The following is a 20,521-nucleotide window of genomic DNA, read 5'->3' on the forward strand; positions in this document are numbered from 1 at the left end:
TCAAAAGCTAGCGAGCTAGCTAACGTGTGCCTCTCGATTGCCCATTCAATTCAAGTCAGTGTGTGAAATAAACAAATCCTTAATTTTGCGGTGTAAATAAAAAAATACTTTCAAGGGAGTAAGAAAATGTCACTTAAAATATTTATTAAAGATTGCATGTTAACATTTTGTTTTTAGAAAACTATAGGTGAAATGATGAGTGCAAAGCCTTATGGAAAGAGGACACTCAAATACAACCAAAATCATTTACAGAAAGAGAAGTTTAAGCTAAATGGAGAGAATACACTTCCATGTCCTGCTTCCCCCCCAGAATGCATGTTCTTTCTCCCTGATCTATACTGGGAAGCAGACGGAGCAAAACAAAAGGGCTTCTGACAAACAGGAAGTCAGTTATAGTGAGGATAACTACTGTAGCTTTACTCTCACTATGAGGTCACTGTTATCTATGTGAGAAAACATTTTATGCTCTTTCTAAAGACATATTTGAACAAAGTAGTGAGTAAGCCCTTGAGAAGGAAGGAACTGAATCCACAGGATGAGTAAAGTTCTATTAGTACCTGGACCCGACACGTTCACACAGTGTAGTCCAGTAGATAAGATCCAGAGAATAAAATATCGGTTCACTTTTATCAGCCATGACAAGGCGTACTGTAAAACCTGGTGTGGCGGCCATTTCTGCTTTCAAATATACTTTAAAAACAAGTTATCGATTTTTGGCAACTCCTCATTAAGCTCAGGGGCAGGATGTCAACATCTCTTACAATGTTTTCATTGTCTCCATGGAAACTGCCAACAAAACAAAAGCTACAACAATAAAATGGACATCAGGTATTTTTCAGCGTAACAATTATGCAAGTTGGACGATTTTCACGTCTACTGGAATGTGGACCATTACTGACCTCATCTACTGGACTACAGGCAACAATTACAAAGCGTTAGGGTCAATTCACTGTTATTACACTGACCTTAACCATGGGGTTGCAGTCCTGTAAGAAATAACCACTTCAGCCATGAGCATATACTGTAGTCAACATGAAAACGTCACAGCTGTTTAACTGTAGTTTAAGCAAGCAGGTAGGCAATCACATCAGTCAGCACAGAATAACCTTAACGGCCAACGCAAAGTCAGTGGCTTTCACCTGTATATCTGGAGTACACCATACAAAAACATCTTGCATTCAATACACGGCACATACTGGCCTCTAGTGGCCACCTGCGGGGTTACAACTGCAGGTTACCTGGCTTTTACAGACACACAGAAGGCAATACCCAAGTGAGAGAAAATGTAAAAGTGATTTTTTCCTTCATTGTTTTAAGATCTGCGTTCCTCTACTGGCATATGAAGAGTGCGTCACATTTTCAACTAATCCTCAAAAGTCTTAACATGCGATTTCTGGAATAATTTTAGCGATTTATTCGTTTCAGCTCAAGTGCCCCTGTCCACTATACTCTGCAAGATTGGAAACCCAGGAGTATGATTAATGAAATCATGCACAGTATCGATCACAGCGTACTGATTCTGAACATAGCAGCCGTCTAGACGATGCTCTGCTCCTCTCCTGGAATATCTCACAGACCAAAGCCCTTCATTGTGAGTGGAATGAAAAGTATTTTCCAATAGAGCCCAGGAATAGATCACACTGGCCAGAGGCTGTGTTACCAAGTGAATGGAATGACCTATTCTTCATATCACTGGTGATTTATGCCACAAATAAAAGAAGTATTCATACTTTTTATATTAGATAAGAAACTCTTTTCACTTGGAAATGTGGTCTCTGCTTTGCTGTGAGCATACCGTCTGTACCCATCGGGACAAGACACTACCTTCCCTGACTATTCAAGCACAGACAATGCCCTCCTGGATAGCAAGGCATGGGAGCAATTCAGGCTAACGTACCTACAGAACATCCATCCTTAATTGAGAGTCTTAATTCACAATGCAGCCTTACAATAGCTGAAGTTAGTGCATTCTAGAGACAGGCTGCTTAGATTAAAGAGCTGGAAACCTTCGAAGTTAAGGAGCGATAACGGCACAAAGAAATACGCACGCGTCACTGAGAGACCTCCACGGAAGCTGAGCTGTAAAACAAGGACTGGTCATGATCTCTTTAATACCTGAAGACTGCAGCATTAGAGAAACAATGACATCACTGATGTCAAAATGGTGGAATGTAAACCTACTGTAGTGTTGGAGAAACGACTACACTGTGAAGCCAATCGACTGACTGAGCCTATAAGCTTCACTCCACCAGGGTTAAGGGAGAAAACAACACGACCTACATACAGTGTGTCCCTTTGTAGACGTACCACACTCTTATGGTCTGAAGAGACCAAATTAAGTCCACTTAACTACATTATAAAGCATATTCAATGGAGAGAGTCCATTGAAAGTGCCTTCAAGAAGGCTTACTCTGGGCCCACTGAACCAGACCAAACTATAATGGTTGGTACCATAGTCTGCGGATGAAGGGGGGGTTATAAGGTCACCTGAAGCCCAGGTGAGGAGGCGTTTAGCGAGGGGAACTCAGACATTCACCTGGTCCTGGTTCTGGGTCTTGGTGGTTCTGGTCGGGGGGAGAGCTAGGCCTCCGACTCCAGGTCCTCCTGTGCGGCTTGGTTGGCCTGGTCGCCCGTCTCTGCGTCCAGGAGGAGGAACTTGCCGTCGTTGGTCAGGGGCATGGACTTCATCAGCTGGGCCAGAGCCTCAGGGTCCTAGTGCCGAAAAACACGGGTTCACACTAGGGCTGGGTATCAAGTCGAATTTCAAGAATCGATTCGATTCCGATTCACAAGGTTCAGAATCGATTATCACGATTCGATTCAATATCGATTCGGTTAGTGTTACTAAAACCTGATTTTTTGCTGTAACCTTAATTACATGACTGCTAAGTTATGCAACACATCAACAGGCCTACTACGGCTGGGTATCGATACTGATTTCCAAAAATGAATGAATGAATGAATCATTGAATGAATTAACTATTCATTCCTTCTTTTATTCATTAAATAAAAGATCGATTTTGGGATTCATGAATCGATTCTGAATCATTTGATTCAGAATCGATGAATCGATTTTTTAAACCCAGCCCTAGTTCACACGCATTCCCGATCACAAGCTATTCTCTGAATATTTGATAGAACGGATGTCTTGTTCTTACCTTCTTGGCGTGTATTATATCCTTCCCCAAGCTTATCGTGTAGCATATCTGTAAACAAAGATAATAATGATCGATCTTATGCCATCGACTGTCCAGGACGGTACACTATCCCATAATAAGGGCTTCCTGTCCGTCGTGGGCAGGGCCAGACCGTTAGTAGGGGTCAACCGCACCTTCTCTCCCTCCGTGTTGCTCTCGAAGACGAAGGCACTGAAGGTGGGATCGCCCCCCTCCTCTTCGTCGGTCCAGTCACGCCCCTCCACCACGAATCCCATGAGACGGCCGTTCTCCTGGTGCGCCGCGAACGCGCTAACGTCCCCGAGCTGGAACTGGACAGGCGAGATATCGAATCAAATCAAAATCAAACTTTATTTGTATAGAGGGTTTTCACGGCCGGCCATTTTGGAGGTTTAAGCTTAGGTTTAGCAGGTGTAGGCTCAGGTTTAGGCTAACGGCTAGATAGATAGGTAGATAGATAGGTCTATCTACCTGTCTATTGATCTATCTATCTAGCTAGCTATCTACATTCAGTAGCTTCAACCTCCAACATGGCCGACTGATGACGGGCTGTGAAAACCCTCTATAGCGCGTTTCATACACAGAGGCAACACAATGCGCTTTACAGAGAGTGAGGGGGGGTGGGCATACGACCCACCCCTACATATTCCAGAGGGAAGCAAAAAAACAGTTCCACCCGGGGGTCAGAAAAGTGAGCTGTAAAAATTCTTCCCTGACCCCTCTATCATACGACCGCATCATCGCTGTCGGGCGAACGCTTATCGCCAAAATGACACGTTTTCTTTTGAAAATAACATTCCGATTTCTGTTTTTCAACATAAAACCACATACAGTATGATGAGCTGTTTAGAACACATTTAACTGGCCCAGGGCTGGGAGGTGGTCAGAGGTTGTAAAGGGTCGTCCCAGCTTTCAATCAAAAAACAACAACAATTAAGTGGTTTTCACCCGACAGCGATGATATGAAGGTTAAAAAAGAAAGTGAAGACACTTACACTTATTCTTGTGACTTGTGTCTGGGGATCAATCAACCTGCCATTGAAGAAGGAAATGATTAATCGACATGACACTGGTGGTGACGCTCATTCATTTGGGTGTATTAAAGGTACCCAACGAAACGTGAATCAAAACAATCAGTTCTTTGTTTATTTTCTAAATTCCTTGATTATATGGTTCCTTGTAGTCTAATAAACATGTTGAATCACTTGAATGTCTTTCCTACCTTGTAATTTCTTCGCAAAATGATATTAAGCTAATGTTTTGAAAAGAACAAAGATGTGTGAAACGTCACTATTATGTGCTCAGTGTATTGACGCAATGACGTAATACGCGATTTTCGGGGACCACCTTCTCAAATTTTCTCTAGAGCGCAAACTAGTGGTCAAAAACTACATTGGGTACCTTTAAGCTGTCAAACGCAAACAAACGTTCCACTGGCTTCACGAGTCAAAATGCTTCCTGGTTGCGTCGACAGTGTCTACAGTCTCACCTCAGGCAGCTGCTGGTGACCATGAGATGGGACTCGCTGGTCCTGAAGATGTTGTGGATGGCCCGCGCTGCCAGAACCTGCCTCATGACCTCGTAGATCACTTCCTGGGTGTGGCCTGATCGAACCGCCATGGAGCCCAGGAAACGCACCGCAAACACCTGCTGTAGTAGGGAGTCTACACACACACACACACACACACACACACACGCACACACACACACACACACACACACACACACACACACCTCGAGCTAACACAGAGCTTGGCAGGACAGCGTTCTCGTACGCTGCTCCAAAGTCTTGGAATGACATTTTTACTTGGTTGAAGATGGAGGTTCTCCCTTCAATCACAGAGTTTAAAAACATGATCTCTGTCTTTGGTGATTCGAGTTGTAATTGTTTTATTTGATGTGTGATGTGATGTTTATTTGATGTGATGTGATGTTTATTTGATGTGTGATGTGATGTTTATTTGATGTGAGATGTGATGTTTATTTGATGTGTGATGTGATGTTTATTTGATGTGTGATGTGATGTTTATTTGATGTGATGTGATGTTTATTTGATGTGTGATTTGATGTTTTATTTGATGTGTGATGTGATGTTTATTTGATGTGTGATGTGATGTTTATTTGATGTGATGTTTTATTTGATGTGTGATGTGATGTTTATTTGATGTGATGTTTATTTGATATGTGATGTGATGTTTATTTGATGTGTGATGTGATGTTTATTTGATGTGTGATGTTTATTTGATGTGATGTGATGTTTATTTGATGTGTGATTTGATGTTTTATTTGATGTGTGATGTGATGTTTATTTGATGTGTGATGTGATGTTTATTTGATGTGTGATGTTTATTTGATGTGTGATGTGATGTTTATTTGATGTGAGATGTGATGTTTATTTGATGTGTGATGTGATGTTTATTTGATGTGTGATGTGATGTTTATTTGATGTGATATGTGATGTTTATTTGATGTGAGATGTGATGTTTATTTGATGTGTGATGTGATGTTTATTTGATGTGTGATGTGATGTTTATTTGATATGTGATGTGATGTTTATTTGATGTGTGATGTGATGTTTATTTGATATGTGATGTGATGTTTATTTGATATGTGATGTGATGTTTATTCGATATGTGATGTGATGTTTATTTGACATGTGATGTGATGTTTTATTTGATATGTGATGTGATGTTTATTTGATGTGTGATGTGATGTTTATTTGATATGTGATGTGATGTTTATTTGATATGTGATGTGATGTTTATTTGATGTGTGATGTGATGTTTATTTGATGTGTGATGTGTGATGTGATGTTTATTTGATGTGTGATGTGATGTTTATTTGATGTGTGATTTGATGTTTTATTTGATATGTGATGTGATGTTTATTTGATGTGTGATGTGATGTTTATTTGATATGTGATGTGATGTTTATTTGATGTGTGATGTGATGTTTATTTGATATGTGATGTGATGTTTATTTGATATGTGATGTGATGTTTATTTTGATATGTGATGTGATGTTTATTTGATGTGTGATTTGATGTTTTATTTGATATGTGATGTGATGTTTATTTGATGTGTGATTTGATGTTTTATTTGATGTGTGATGTGATGTTTATTTGATGTGTGATGTGATGTTTATTTGATGTGTGATGTGATGTTTATTTGATGTGTGATGTGATGTTTATTTGATGTGTGATGTGATGTTTATTTGATGTGTGATGTGATGTTTATTTGATGTGTGATGTGATGTTTATTTGATGTGTGATGTGATGTTTATTTGATGTGTGATGTGATGTTTATTTGATGTGTGATGTGATGTTTATTTGATGTGTGCACTGTTCACTCAGTGATGTTGTAAATGAGGTGCATGCACCTCAGTGTCCTTTCGAGTTTAAATAAAGATTTGAATGAACACACACACACGCCACAGGACACAGAATATCAGGGGGTGTGTTCTGATTGGAGGATCGGTGTGAAAACAGTCAACACGGTTCTTACCGTCGCTTTCTGAAGAGCAGTCCTCATCCGTCTCTCCGAAGGGGTTCGTGCGCCTGTAAAGATGGACACACACACACGCACACACACACACACACACACGCACACACGCACACACACACACACACTGAATCTCTGGAGAGTGTTCAGGAAGCTGCATCCCGGTCGTTTTATCAAACGCATGATGACGGGAGATTTGAGGAAATGACACGCTAGACCAGCCCCCCCCCCGCTGTGCCCCCCCCAGGGGTGTAGTGGATGATGAGAGGCATCGCAGCACCCCCACTTCTTTGAGCATGATTTTATGTTAATTTAAGTGTCTCCCCTTTATAAGTAATGCCATGCAATACTTGTAAATGATTCCAAAACAAAAATCAAAGCCAAACTGAAGCCCTAACGTTGTTAAAAGCACCACTGATTCCCCGCCCGTAGCGTTAGAACTAGCGCGCAACGTGAAAATATGTCACACGGTACACAGCTGAACGGGCTGCCTATTAGCTAGCTACTGTACCTTTAATGTGGCTAAAATGAAAACTAGTCTATGCAAGTTGTGCAGTTTTTGGGACTATGGTTGGATGCAGCTCTGGAATGAGTTTTTTTAATTTATTTTTTTAAATCAAACCCCAAATCAATGGATTTGAACATCACTCAAGGTCGGTCAGCGGTCTGTGCTTAATGCTAGCTAACGTTTTGGCTGCTCCAGCCTGGTTTGAGATGACGTTGACAGTGTGGCCTCAGGCCCAGTCTCTATCCCTCGGCTTCTGTGGGTCTCCTTCCATGCGCCCAACATCCTGCGATGACGTCATTAAAATAGCTTCCCCCCACAAAACAAATCCCCACCATACCACTGACCTCATCCCTCCTCCGTACCCTCCTACCTCTCCTCCTACCTCCTCCATACCCTCCTACCTCCTCCATACCCTCATACCCTCCTACCTCCTCCATACCCTCATACCTCCCCTCCTACCTCCCCCATACCCTCCTCCCTCCCCCATACCCCCCCTCCCCTCCTACCTGCCCCCAGCCCTGTTCTGGTCCAGGAACTCGGAGGCGGGCAGCATGATGTCAAACTGGATGGGCGTCCCCGGGGCGATCAGGTCCTCGGGTTCGGGGGCAGCTGAGGACTTCTGGGACACGCGTCTGGAGGACTGAACCCCCCCGGGCTTAGCTCTGCAGAGGAGGGAGAGAGAGAGGGAGGGAGAGAGAGAGGGAGGGAGGGAGAGAGGGAGGAAGAGGGAGGGAGAGAGAGAGAGAGGGAGAGATAGAGAGAGAGAGAGGGAGAGAGAGGGAGAGGGAGAGAGGGAGAGAGAGGGAGGGAGGGAGGGAGAGAGAGGGAGGGAGAGAGAGGGACAGAGAGGGAGGGAGAGAGGGAGAGGGAGAGAGAGGGAGGGAGAGAGAGGGAGAGAGAGAGAGAGAGAGGGAGGGAGAGGAAGGCAGGAGAGAACGATGAACAGTCACATCTTACAGATGTGGGATGTGGGCGTGTCCGTCTGCTCCAGGCCAGCGTCTGACCTGTCCGGGTTGGGCGAGCCCTCCTGTCTCTTCTCAAAGCTGGTGATGGGGGTGACCGCCTGGATGGCCGTCTGGTTCAGCCTGATGGCCACAGCCTGGGACAGGAGAGACAAGGGACAGGTTTCACCTCCCACTCCTGACATTAGGGGGGAGACAATGGTATGACCTTTGACCTTGACCTTGGGCTGTAATACACTATAGCTTATCTTTTGTTTATGTGACCACTATTTTATTTAGAGTAAACCTCTCTTTTGATCTTGCTTCTATAGTTGTTTGTCTATTGAATTTTTGTAACTTATTGTCTATAATGTATTGATACAGCTGGAAAGGAAAAAGGGAAGGTGTCTTTGTCCGATATTGTATTGTACAATTGTTTGAATCTAAATAAAAATTAAGTAAAAAAAAAAAAAGAACAGACATGATTCACTGTGATCAAATAGGAGCATGTGGATCATCTTAGAAAGCATTTGGTGCCTAAACACTGATGTTTCACCTTCTTCAGAGTACATCAAACAAAGCTTGCTCCGGTACTTTCCTATTTGTTGTCATTGTTGTTGCGGTTGTCATTGTTGTTTTTTGTTGTCATTGTGTATCGTAACCTTTATGTTTAGTTGTGTATCGTAACCATCATGTCTTGTTTTCAGGAAACTGTGTTGCTGCCTTTCTTGACCAGGATTCTCTTGTAAAAGAGATTTTAATCTCAATGAGTTTTTAACCTGGTTAAATAAAGGTATAAATGTGATGCTGTGTTGGTCCTCGTCTGAGAGCACCGGTCTCCACAACAGGATTTAATAAGAGGTTTTATCGCGAGCTCTCTGGTCATGATTATACCGTCACTTCTCTACGCAGCCACAAGAGGGCGCAGTTCAGCTGATTCGTGGGTTGTGGGGCAGAATAGAACTATGAATGGGGACAAGAGAACCACTTTTTACTGCTGCAAATGATTGCAGCTGTCAAATCTATGGTATAAATATGTTTAACCACAATAGTATATTGCTATCAAATAATTTCTTACAATATAGGCTTTAACAGTGTCAAAGTAGCATCGATTGAGACGGGGGAGGAGAGAGAAGGAAGGGGAAGGTACATTCACCAGTCAGACTGATATTTGTTTGTATACAAATCAGCTGAACACACACCCAAACGCGCACGTGTCGTGCACACATATACGCAAACGCAAACGCAAACACACGTGTCTGCGCGCCGAGCCTGGGAGAGAGAGAAGAGGGTGGATTTTCACCGTTCCTCTCTTGACAACAGTGCCGTTCTCAGGGTCGTTAGATAAGATGTCTGTGGCAATAAAAGGCCTTCACACTAAAGACACGCCGTCCAACAGACAGAACGCCAGAGCCTTTCAGCAAACAGCAGCACACAGGGAAGGAGGTGGATACACTCCGCTGCTGTAGTGTAGTTGAAGAGGACATGGCAGCACCAGGGATATGGGTGTTTGGGGCGCGGGTGCCCTGGAGGCATAACCGGGGTGGTAGAACAAGGGAGCCCAGATAGCAAGCGGATGTGTAATGATTCTGGGCCATATATGGGCCGGAACTAAGCCACAAGGGCCAGATCTGGCCTGTATATGGCCCAGATCCGCTTGCTATCTGGGAGGTGCCTCTTTCTAATCAAAGTAGCCTATTGGTAAATCAATACGGTGCCTGTGTGTGTGTGTGTGTGTGTGTGTGTGTGTGTGTGTACAGCAGGCGTGTGTGTGTACAGTATGGGTGTGTATGTATAGTATCCGGTTGTGTGTGTGTGTGTGTACAGTGTGCATGTGTGTGTACTGTGTGTTGCGTGTGTGTATGTGTGTACAGCAGGCATGTGTGTGTACAGTATCCGTGTGTATGTCCAGTATATGGGTGTGTGTGTGTGTGTACAGTGTGCATGTGTATGTACTGTGTGTTGTGTGTGTGTGCATGTGTGTGTACTGTGTGTTGTGTGTGTGTGTGTGTGTGTGTGTGTGTGTGTGTGTGTGTGTGTGTGTGTGTGTGTGACTCATTATGGCTCTACAGTACCTCAGGGTTGTCAGTCAGGTAGATCTGTCGGGAGATGTTGTTCAAAGTGCAAATCCACTGGGGAGGAGAGAGAGAGAGAGAGAGAGAGAGAGAGAGAGAGAGAGGGAGAGAGAGAGAGAGAGAGAGGGAGAGAGAGAGAGAGAGAGAGAGAGAGAGGGGGAGAGAGAGAGAGAGAGAGAGAGAGAGACAGAGAGAGATAGAGATAGAGATAGTTTACATAGGTAGATGTAAACAGTGAACATGTCGTCCCCCACCCACGATGCACATTCCTTTGTGGTAATGAAGGTGTGGAAACATGATATTTTCTTCATGAATATGAATATATGGAATGTTTGAGGCGTTATTCGTCTGATGTGTGTATAGTATTTAACTCCTGGAGCTTTTAACTCTTTTTTTTTTTATCAATGGGAAAAATGCATTGTGGCGAGCGCCACCAAGTGGTGGACTCTAGTACTGATGGACTAACAAACAATGCAGATACAACAAAGCCTTTTTAACTGACTGACTTTGCAGTAACACAGGTAAACCCGATTTGTATGACTTGAAATAAAAATGGTCTTACATGACACTTACTTCCTCATATTCCCGTTTGCTCTCTGCTTGTAGAATCATTGACCTACAGTAAATATATAACAAATGAAACAATTATTCAAGACATGAAAAAGCAAGTGCTTTCATCATCATACGCGTTGCGGCTGAGAAGATCTAGGTGAGCGTTTGCGGGAATCGGACGTACGTTTTACCGGTGGGGGACGTGATTTGAAAACAGTAGCGTCTGTCTTCGCACTCCACGGCCATGACAGAGCTGTTGTCCAGATCCAGAACCATCCCCCCCGCCACCGCCCCCCGCGGCTGACACATGAGGTTCCCTCCCTGGGTGAAGAAGTACAGCCGGTCCCAGGCTGTGGTCACTAGGCCCGTTTTACTGTGGAGAGAAGAGGGGACCGCTTTGAGTTTGAACTATTATGCACATTCTATCCACCAAAACCCATTTAATCCATTCAGAATAGATCCTTTTGATATAGAAATATATTCCCTCAATCAAAAACCGAGCTGTGTTTTTCTTTACTTCCTGTTCCTGGGTGAGTCATACCTACAAAAAGACAGATAACAAGCCGAGAACAAATTGCCGCCGCTGCTGCGTTTCGACAAGCGCTTGGCAGGGAAGCCATTAAACAGAATTAACTAGGCGTCCCGCTGCACCTTTCTTCCTGCGCGCTGCTGATGTTTATCACCGACCGCGGGATGCGTTTGAGCGGGAAACGGCCTTTGACAGCTCTGACATTTTACTAAATCACCACGAAGGCGGAGCTTCTGAACTCGACTGGCGGAAGATTTCTGCTCAAACGCCCGACTGAAAAATAAGTGGACGGAACTCTGTCACCCCGTCAGAAAGCCCACCCGGACAGAACTCTGTCACCCCGTCAGAACGCCCACCCGGACAGAACTCTGTCACCCCGTCAGAACGCCCACCCGGACAGAACCGCTTAATAAATGGTTTTCAGTTGGATTGTTCAACTATTGCAACTCTAGACACAGTTGCTTCGATAAATCATATTTAATAGTTACCTTTGAATTAATGAAATGTCACGAATCCAATCAGCCAGACTCCTAAAAATACTACAGCACCAAACTGACCCAAATACCGTTGATTAAAAACCATGAAAAGTCACTTAATCCGATTCTCATTATTCAGAAGCCAGGGAAGCGACCCAAGCAAAGTGAGTAATGGAGTCAGTTTAATACATGAGTGGGTTGGAAGTGAATATGACTTCCTTACTTCCTGATGTTGAGGTAGCCGGCCTTCTGGATGAGCGTTCGGTTGACCGGCTCGGGGTCGCGGTCGGGCATGTAGACGGTGTCTTCCACGGACAGCAGCTCCCGCTGGGCCATCCGCATGGCCTCGGCCTCTGAGTCCAGCTGGGCCTGGATGCTGGAGAGAGAGGGAGAGAGAGAGAGAGAGAGAGAGAGAGAGAGAGAGAGAGAGTGGAGGAGGGATAGTTGAAGCCACCATGCGCTGTATGACACTTTTTAAGAGGCCAAGAACCCAAAAATGCGTAGGACCCCTTTTGTAATTAATGATTTTATTATTTTCCTTGTCGCGTTCGAAGAACTCGAAAAGCACTCGACCAAAAATGTCATAACTCGCCACGTCGAAACTATAGACCATGAGTCACTATGCCACAAAGAGTGACCATGATCCACCTGTAGGTGGTGCTATAATAAGCAATTTATTACACAATGCTGACATTCCCACGCTGTTGGACGAAAATGTATGAAACTAGCTAGACTTATGTCGATTTATGTGTTATGAAACTCACTGGACACGAATGTTGAAGCATTTGCATATAAGGAAATTACAGGCATTTGAAACTTGACCGTTTGCTACACCGGTTGCGCCGCCCAATGCGCCGCCCGATGCGTTTGAAGCTTGCCGCTATATTTTTGTTTCCTGTCTTGCGAGCGTCCTTACCTTTGTGTCATACTAGACACCGAGGCCAGGAAGGTGTCCATTTTCTTCGAGACGAGCTCCATGCCTTTTTTGAAGAAGTTGATCTGAGAGGGACACCGAAACAAAATCCGATTCAGCCATCTTACCTTTCCAGGACGAACACAGCAACACCGCAGTGCATGGAAACTACACATCGGCCACATGCTATAAGATCCCAGTGTGTGTGGACAATGGGCTAGGTCTAATTGCTGGGGTGTGGTAGGGTATATCTGCGGTACCTGGGCCTGTGTGTAGCCCAGCATGGGCTCCAGCATGGCCACCCTCTTGCGGTACTGGAGCGCGTTCAGGGCGCAGTAATACTGCATGGACGCCTGGTGCTGCTTCCTCCGGGTGTAGGCCACCTCCCCCACCAGCTCCGCCTTCACCTGCAGGAGCAGAGAGAGTTAGTAACACACACACACACACACACACACATGCACACACACACACACACACACACACATGCACGCACACACACGCATGCATGCACACGCACACACACACACAGGCAAACGCATGCATGCACACACACACGCAAATGCACACACACACGCACACACACACATGCACGCGCACACACACGCAAACGCGTGCATGCACACACACACACACGCAAATGCACACACACACGCACACACACACATGCACGCGCACACACACGCAAACGCGTGCACGCGCGCACACACACACACACGAACACACACGCACACACACACACTCACACCAGTTGATCAATAAAACAGAACAATTGGTCTTCAGCATCATCACACATCTAGGAACAGCTTGTGCCTGGGTTTGATCATCCAGGGCTGGATCATTCAATCTCAGGGCATTACCAGCTCATTACCAGCTCATTACCAGCTCATTACCAGCTCATTACCAGCTCATTACCAGCTCATTACCAGCTCATTACCATAGCGCCACCCCTCTACACGCTTCAATCATTGAGAACATGCTGAATCGATGGAGAAAGACCCCTTGTTCATCGTGGTCTCTCTACCTTCTCGTTCTCCTTCTTCTTGGGAAGTCTGCTGTACTTGACCATGGCTGCCTCGTGCTCTGGGGGAGACGGAAGACGAACGTGAACACGACTGAATTTGATTTGAATGACCTCAAACAAAACCGCGCCGCTTAGGACGCTAATACGTACCATCTGTCGCGATGCCGAATATCTCTCTCAGCGTGCTTATCTCTGTAAAGTCAAACAAATGATTGATTCAGAGAATTAAGAACCATGAACAGACACCAGACGTTAAAATCATCCTAGTGCACACATTAGGATTATCCACTTCCTACACAATCAAGAAATCAGCTGAAAGATTTGTTGATGCCAAACTGCCGGTGATGGAGGAGATGTTTGTGTTTACCTGTGAGGTCCTTCTCTCTGAACTGTATAATAGGGAAGACCATTGTGTCGGCCATCTTTGCGGCCAGACCTGAGTGCAGAGCGTTGAGCTGGGGAGGGGGGAGAGTTCAGAGGAGGTGCAGCTCTGCATTAGGACACAGTCAGAAGAACTACAATACCCAGAACCACCACATGCTACTCCTTCCTGTTAGCAACAATGTCTGAGTGGGTGTACCCATGAAGGTTGTAATACAGATGTACCATGACTGACCTACATATCAATCAGTGTGTCACTTGTGAGTGAAATATAAGTATGAGTAAGCGTATAACTAAATAACACTCAAAAGAAAACAGTTACAAACTTAATCATCTTTCAGGATAACATAAAATGAATTCTGTCAAAAGCCTGCACTGCAAACCTGCCAGGTCAGCGTGTGACTACACAGCTACTGTAGATGAGGTTCTGTTGGCCTCCTTCTCCATATCCTGTAGTCTGATCGACATCCTGTCTGTTCCAGGTTATCAGTTCACAAGGGCAAACCGACCATAACCTCGTTAGTATATCTGTGTTCGCTCCTGCTCCCGTCTGGCGGAGAGCGGCCATCTGTTCCTTCCTCTCTTCCTGTCTATCTCTCTCCCCGTCTCCCGGCCCCTCCCCCGCAGACCCCCGACCCCTGCCTGCCCCCGGATAACAGCCCGGCCGTCGGGGGGGGGGAGTCCGGAAAGCCTGATGCTTGACTGAGCGCTGTTCATTACCGAACTCAACTCAAACTTTATTTATAAAGCACGTTTAAAACGACTAAAATCGACTATGCTGTACAGGTGAAAAATAAATGACAACAAAGACACAACCGTACACGCAAACACAACAATACACACAAAGACAACAACACACACACTAGCCTGGGAGTCATGCTCAACTGGAATTGAAGGCCAGGGAGAAAAAGTGGATCTTCGATAAATATTTCAAAACATTGAGGGTCTGGGTGGATCTGATGTGGAGGGGCAAGTTGTTCCAGAGCCAAGGGGCAGCCGGCGCAAAGGCTCGGTCACCTCTGGTCGTTAGCCTGGTCTTGGGCGTGTCCAGTAGCCGCTCCAGACCCCTCTGGTCTTTAGCCTGGTCTTGGGCGTGTCCAGTAGCCGCTCCAGACCCCTCTGGTCTTTAGCCTGGTCTTGGGCGTGTCCAGTAGCAGCTCCAGACCCCTCTGGTCTTTAGCCTGGTCTTGGGCGTGTCCAGTAGCAGCTCCAGACCCCTCTGGTCTTTAGCCTGGTCTTGGCCACGTCCAGTAGCAGCTGGTCAGTTGACCTTAAGGCTCTGGCTGGAGTGTGGCGATGCAAGAGTTCAGCCCGTGAGGGGAGCCAGACCATCCATTACAATACCAGTGGGTCCATGTTACTGTTTTCTTGGACACTGTAGTAGTGGCAGAAGGCCGCTCTGTTTTCTATTCTGTTTTTTCGACACTTCCATCACTTCATATGGCTGGAGACCCATACAGACACCAGGCCCGTAGCCAGGGGGGGGTCGGATGGATCGAACGAACCCCCCCTCACGACCAAAGGTCCCGAATTTAAGACCAAAGATCCGCCCCCCCGGCAACAACTTGCGAGCGGTGGGATCTTCGGGAAAAAATGTGATAAGGTCCGCTTTTTGATAAAAAATGACCCCCCCCCCCTCCACAAGGCTGACTACGGCCTGGACACATGCACACACTGACATACATACATACACACACAGGCCATACACCCCAAACACAGGACGCAGGGCGAGTCCTCACCTCTCGCACTGTTTTGGCAAAGTGCTGCAGCGTGCTGATCACCTCCTCGTCACCTTTCCCCAGGGCAAAGTTCTGGACAGGAGACACGGGGTGTCATGTCAGTCTTATACACACCCTGGTGTTATGAGTGTCATGATTGATAGATCGACAGACAGACAGACAGACAGACAGACAGACAGACAGACAGGCAGGCAGGCAGGCAGGCAGGCAGGCAGGCAGGCAGACAGACAGACAGACAGACAGACAGACAGACAGACAGACAGACAGACAGACAGACAGACAGACAGACAGACAGGTAGATAGATAGATAGATAGATAGATAGATAGATAGATAGATAGATAGATAGATAGATAGATAGATAGATAGATAGATAGATAGATAGATAGACACTGTCCATCATAGCCTTGTTACCCATCAACAGTAAGTGCCGAGGTAGCAGTGGTACGTACTTTCATCTCGTACTCCAGGAGCTGTGAGGAGAGCTGTTCTGTGGCCAGGCCCATCTCGCTCTGGGGGGAGGGGCCAGAGAGGGAAACAGGATGTGAGGTCAGTGGTCCAATCAGATTATCCCCTGTGACCTCCATAGCTTTTAAACCAGCCATGCATAATAGACGTGTGTGTGTGTGTGTGTGTGTGTGTGTGTGTGTGTGTGTGTGTGTGTGTGTGTGTGTGTGTGCGTGTGTGCGTATGTACAGTATGTGTGCGTGTGTGTGCGTATGTGTGTGTGTGTGTGTGTGTCATACCTGGGCTCCATACACCCTCTGCATAGACTGGAGCAGCTGGTTGGTGTAGTCTGTGAGCGTTCCAGCATCCTCCTCGAACACGCTGAGCAAGGATCGCGTCTGGGGAGCCAGCAATCAATCAATCAATCAAAGCTTTATTTGTATAGCGCATTTCATACCCTGAGGCAACACAATGCGCTTTACAGAGAACAAGGGAGGTGGGCATACGACCCACCTCTACATATTCCAGACCCCTCAACAAGGTGATCGAGCAAGCTCCTGGAGTATGTTTGTCTAACGGCTAAGAACATTTATAAAAGCAATAACAGGAACCGAGTGATATATATATATATATATATATATACAACATATTGTCTAGACACCCAGCCTCAACATTTCCTAAACCTATCTGTAGATCTATTTAGACATGTTTTGTTTTCATCAGTTTCACATTTACTCATCAACAGTGTGATTAAGTCAATGAGCTAAGCTTTAGGCCTAATGTGTCTTATGGTTCAACTGTAATTCGATTTGAGGGAGGATAATAGAAACGTTCAGAGCAAAGTAGACCTACACCTCCAGCACAGATGTGCCCTAGGCTACATTACATAGTTAAACGTTTAAAGCCAAACGGAATAGAAAGAGCTTGAGTGTGACCTGCGGAAAACGTAGTCTCCTGATATTATTTTATTAAACTGCAACACCAAAGTCATTGAGGCCTCTAGGCTCTACAGCACTTCTAATCTGATGCTTCACGACTAATAATGACCACTACTAATAATGACCACTACCAGTCAACACTCAGACCCCTCCCATCACATCCCTCAAACAGGCCCAATCCTGGAGAAAGTGACTGAATATACAAGAAAGAAAGACTTTGTTGTCACACACACAGTTGATGTAATTTAGTTATGTGCAAGACTTCACACACACACTCAGACTGTCTCTAAAACAAGGTTTTCTTATTAATAAAATGCGCCCTGTTTTTATTAGCAGAGCTTCGGTGGGGAGCGCGATTCACAACACAACTCAGCCGGGAGAAACCCGCTTTCTCCAGCAGTAAGCCTATAGAAATACAGAAAAGACCTAACAAATACGACAAATGATACATTAACTTTGTTATAAGTGGATATAGGAGCCTATAGCCAGAGCGCAACTCGCAGGCTGAGCGCTTCGCCAAAATAATGTATCTGTCAGAGCCGAGATGCCAAAGCCTACAACAGAGCATAAACCAATCTGGCGTCTCTGGATACACTAGATTATATCTACATTACAAATATATCAAAAATAGTACGGGCCAACCTGAGGACTGTCCTGCAAAGCATCTTCTAAAAGCAATTTATGGACGGCCGGCATCTTGTTCACAGCGAGAGGACAACGGGCTTGAATTATTTAGGGAGTTGACTCTCTTTCCCAGAGAGCTTTGCGCGGGATGTGAGTGGCACCACGTAGCCTACAGGCGGTCCCTCCCCGACTAGATCATCCCTGGACCAGATCATCACTGGACCATCAACACAGCGAGCAGGCAGGCCGACTGCTGATAGAATCAGTTCTGGTAGGATTAATAGTCTAAAATGGTTAAGAGACGGTGTCAGTATGGTAAATATACATTTCTCATGATGCTTCACAGTCATAGCTGTATTGTAGGTAGGCTGCTTACAGCAGTGAGACAACAGTGCCCCCCTCTGGATACAAAAATAATTGCATGATCTATTTATCTATCGAAATCTATCGATTTCTATCACTGCCGAGCTGAGCAGCTTGAGGATAAATCATCACACCTTTAGGTGAAGTTGGTTTATATTAATAGAAAATAGAAATCGCAATAAAATTCAATAAACTGAACTATGTCTTATCTGGCCAATATATGCCATTATCTGGTAGTGATTTGGAGTGACTGGGTCACGTGACTTGGGAGCTATTGAAAACCAGGCCAGGTCCAGCCTGGCTTATGTGCGTGGCTGGCTTGTTTCTGTTCAGGACTGGTAGGATGGAAGCTAGTCACGCCACTGAAATAGCTGTGAATTGAAATGACATGAAATAATGTTGATAAATTAAGATAGGTCTTGTCGCCTGGACACGTCAGTTCCAGTGCTTCCAATGCTAATCCAGCACAATAAGAGCGGGATAGCCAGTTAGCTCATGAGCTCACAACATCTAGCAGCAGCTTCTATAACATTAATGGTAGAGGTCAGTGGCTAAAGCAGTTACACCGATGATAACATGAAGTCATCCCCACTGGGTCTTGAACCCTGGTCTCCTGTCCCTATTGTGGGTTGGGGTTGGAATAAGGGTTGGGTTAGAAAGGGTTGGGGTTGGGACAGGATCTGACCTATAAAGCAAGGGGTAAAGGTTGGGGTGAAAGGATGAACATGTGGAGGTTTGGGGTATAGTCCCATAAAGTCATCCCCACCGGGTCTTGAACCCCGGTCTCCCGGGTGTGAGTCCAATGCTCTCACCACTACTCTACTTGTATAGTGGAGATCGGAGGGTTGATTTTCATGCCCTTATTCGTACCGACTGGGTGTCTGAAAATCTTTCGAATATCCAACTTGAAACCAACTTCACCCAACTTCAACACACTCTAAAATGTTTAGAGATTTTGGAGAGATTATTTTGTTTGGGTTTTCGGACTGTAGCGTTTTTTTAGACGAGGGAAGTCACCTTAAAGGAGTAGTAAAGGGAAAATGCATGTTTAGCCCTGTTTTAAGGTTACTTATGATCATATACAATGGTTCAGATCAAAACCTTGACAAAACTAGCACTTTTGAGAAAATCTGATAATTGCTCTACCACCGTCTTTGAAATCGAGAGTTTAACATGTTTTTGAAAGATTTTTCAAGATGCCCACCCACATCCATTGTATGACCAAAACGGTGGTAGAGCAATTATCAGACTTTCTCAAAAGTGCTAGTTTTGTCAACGTTTTGATCTGAACCATTGTATATGATCATAAATAACCTTAAAACAAGGCTAAACATGCATTTTCCCTTTACTACTCCTTTAACCATATCAGGAGATATCTACAAAAGCAGGGGCATCAAAAACCACTTTAATTGAGCTCTAAATGAGTCAGCTGATAAATGGAAACAGGTGTAGGCTTTTGTAAAAAGGGCTTTACATTGTGCCAACCCTGATGCGTAGGAGTCCATATCAGCATTATGAGCGTACCACCATTACTCCTGTCTGCCTCAGACAATATTGTGACAGAAAGCTTCAAGAGAAAATACAATTACCCCGTCTGTAGTAAACAATATGAAAAATACAATTCTCAGAAGTCCTTTAGGTCAAGGATGGTGTTGTAACAGGTTCTAGTGAAGCTGGTTATGGAACAGGCTGCTCTGGTCATGTAAGTCTTCCAATGGAGCCTAGAAGCAAACTGCCTGACCGGGTTCGATCAGCAAGCAACCTTTCCGCTGCAAAACGGACTGCCAGTGTTAGCTCGATTTATTAATTGTAAATGATGTGTGTGTGTGTGTGTGTGTGAGTGTGTGTGTGTGTGTGTGCGTGTAAGAGATGAAACACCAATTCCCTACAGGAATAACACAGGGGACCCTCTGAACATTACTATACACAGGTCAGTGTATTGTATTTCAGAGCCATTTCTGTTTCATAGTAATATTTTAATGCAAAATTAAACAGTTTTTTTTTTTTCAGTAGCTTCCAGGTCACATAACCACGTAATTTGAAATCACTACCAGATATTATTGGCCTAAATTGGCCAGATTGGACACAGTTCAGTTTATTGGATTTTAGGGCCATTTCTATTTTATATTAATATTGTAATGCAAAATGCATCACTTTTTTTTATCCAAAGCGCTTTACAATGGCCTCTCATTCACCCATTCACGGCAGCTGCCATGCAAGGTGCTAACCTGCTCATTGGGAGCAATTTGGGGTTCAGTGTCTTGCCCAAGGACACTTTGACATGTGGACAGGAGGAGGCAGGATTCGAACCGCCGACCCTACAATCATTGGACGACCCGC

The 20,521-nt window shown here is 45.0% G+C and overlaps 2 protein-coding genes across 3 annotated transcripts in view; one reads left to right on the top strand and one right to left on the bottom strand.

The window, feature by feature from the left end:
- Positions 1–37, top strand: part of tubgcp6 (tubulin gamma complex component 6) — a gene marked incomplete at its 5' end in the record, with an annotated part of 22,351 nt that extends 22,314 nt beyond the window's left edge. The window contains one exon of the mRNA XM_084451409.1: positions 1–37. This exon is cut by the window's left edge and continues 449 nt beyond it.
- A 244-nt stretch (positions 38–281) lies between these two features.
- appl2 (adaptor protein, phosphotyrosine interaction, PH domain and leucine zipper containing 2) overlaps positions 282–20,521 on the bottom strand; it is a 45,757-nt gene continuing 25,517 nt past the window's right edge. Inside the window, exons 1-21 of one of the 2 annotated variants that reach the window (XM_084450588.1) lie at positions 17,837–17,939; positions 16,556–16,654; positions 16,262–16,321; positions 15,812–15,883; positions 14,059–14,146; positions 13,842–13,883; positions 13,692–13,750; positions 12,931–13,077; positions 12,674–12,756; positions 11,981–12,133; positions 10,937–11,125; positions 10,774–10,816; positions 10,201–10,257; positions 8,189–8,283; positions 7,691–7,846; positions 6,680–6,732; positions 4,666–4,840; positions 4,172–4,208; positions 3,332–3,487; positions 3,159–3,206; positions 282–2,712 (exon numbers count right to left, since the gene is read on the bottom strand). In XM_084450588.1, the coding sequence (XP_084306714.1) occupies positions 2,581–2,712; positions 3,159–3,206; positions 3,332–3,487; positions 4,172–4,208; positions 4,666–4,840; positions 6,680–6,732; positions 7,691–7,846; positions 8,189–8,283; positions 10,201–10,257; positions 10,774–10,816; positions 10,937–11,125; positions 11,981–12,133; positions 12,674–12,756; positions 12,931–13,077; positions 13,692–13,750; positions 13,842–13,883; positions 14,059–14,146; positions 15,812–15,883; positions 16,262–16,321; positions 16,556–16,654; positions 17,837–17,890 (1,998 nt within the window). In that variant the 5' untranslated portion in view covers positions 17,891–17,939 and the 3' untranslated portion in view covers positions 282–2,580. Of the gene's footprint in view, positions 2,713–3,158; positions 3,207–3,331; positions 3,488–4,171; positions 4,209–4,665; positions 4,841–6,679; positions 6,733–7,690; positions 7,847–8,188; positions 8,284–10,200; positions 10,258–10,773; positions 10,817–10,936; positions 11,126–11,980; positions 12,134–12,673; positions 12,757–12,930; positions 13,078–13,691; positions 13,751–13,841; positions 13,884–14,058; positions 14,147–15,811; positions 15,884–16,261; positions 16,322–16,555; positions 16,655–17,836; positions 17,940–20,521 lie in introns of those variants that run through there. The other variant, XM_084450589.1, reaches the window with a different exon arrangement.

This window comes from Borostomias antarcticus (genome assembly GCF_949987555.1).
Source record: "Borostomias antarcticus genome assembly, chromosome: 16".
NCBI classification, from domain to species: domain Eukaryota; kingdom Metazoa; phylum Chordata; class Actinopteri; order Stomiiformes; family Stomiidae; genus Borostomias; species Borostomias antarcticus.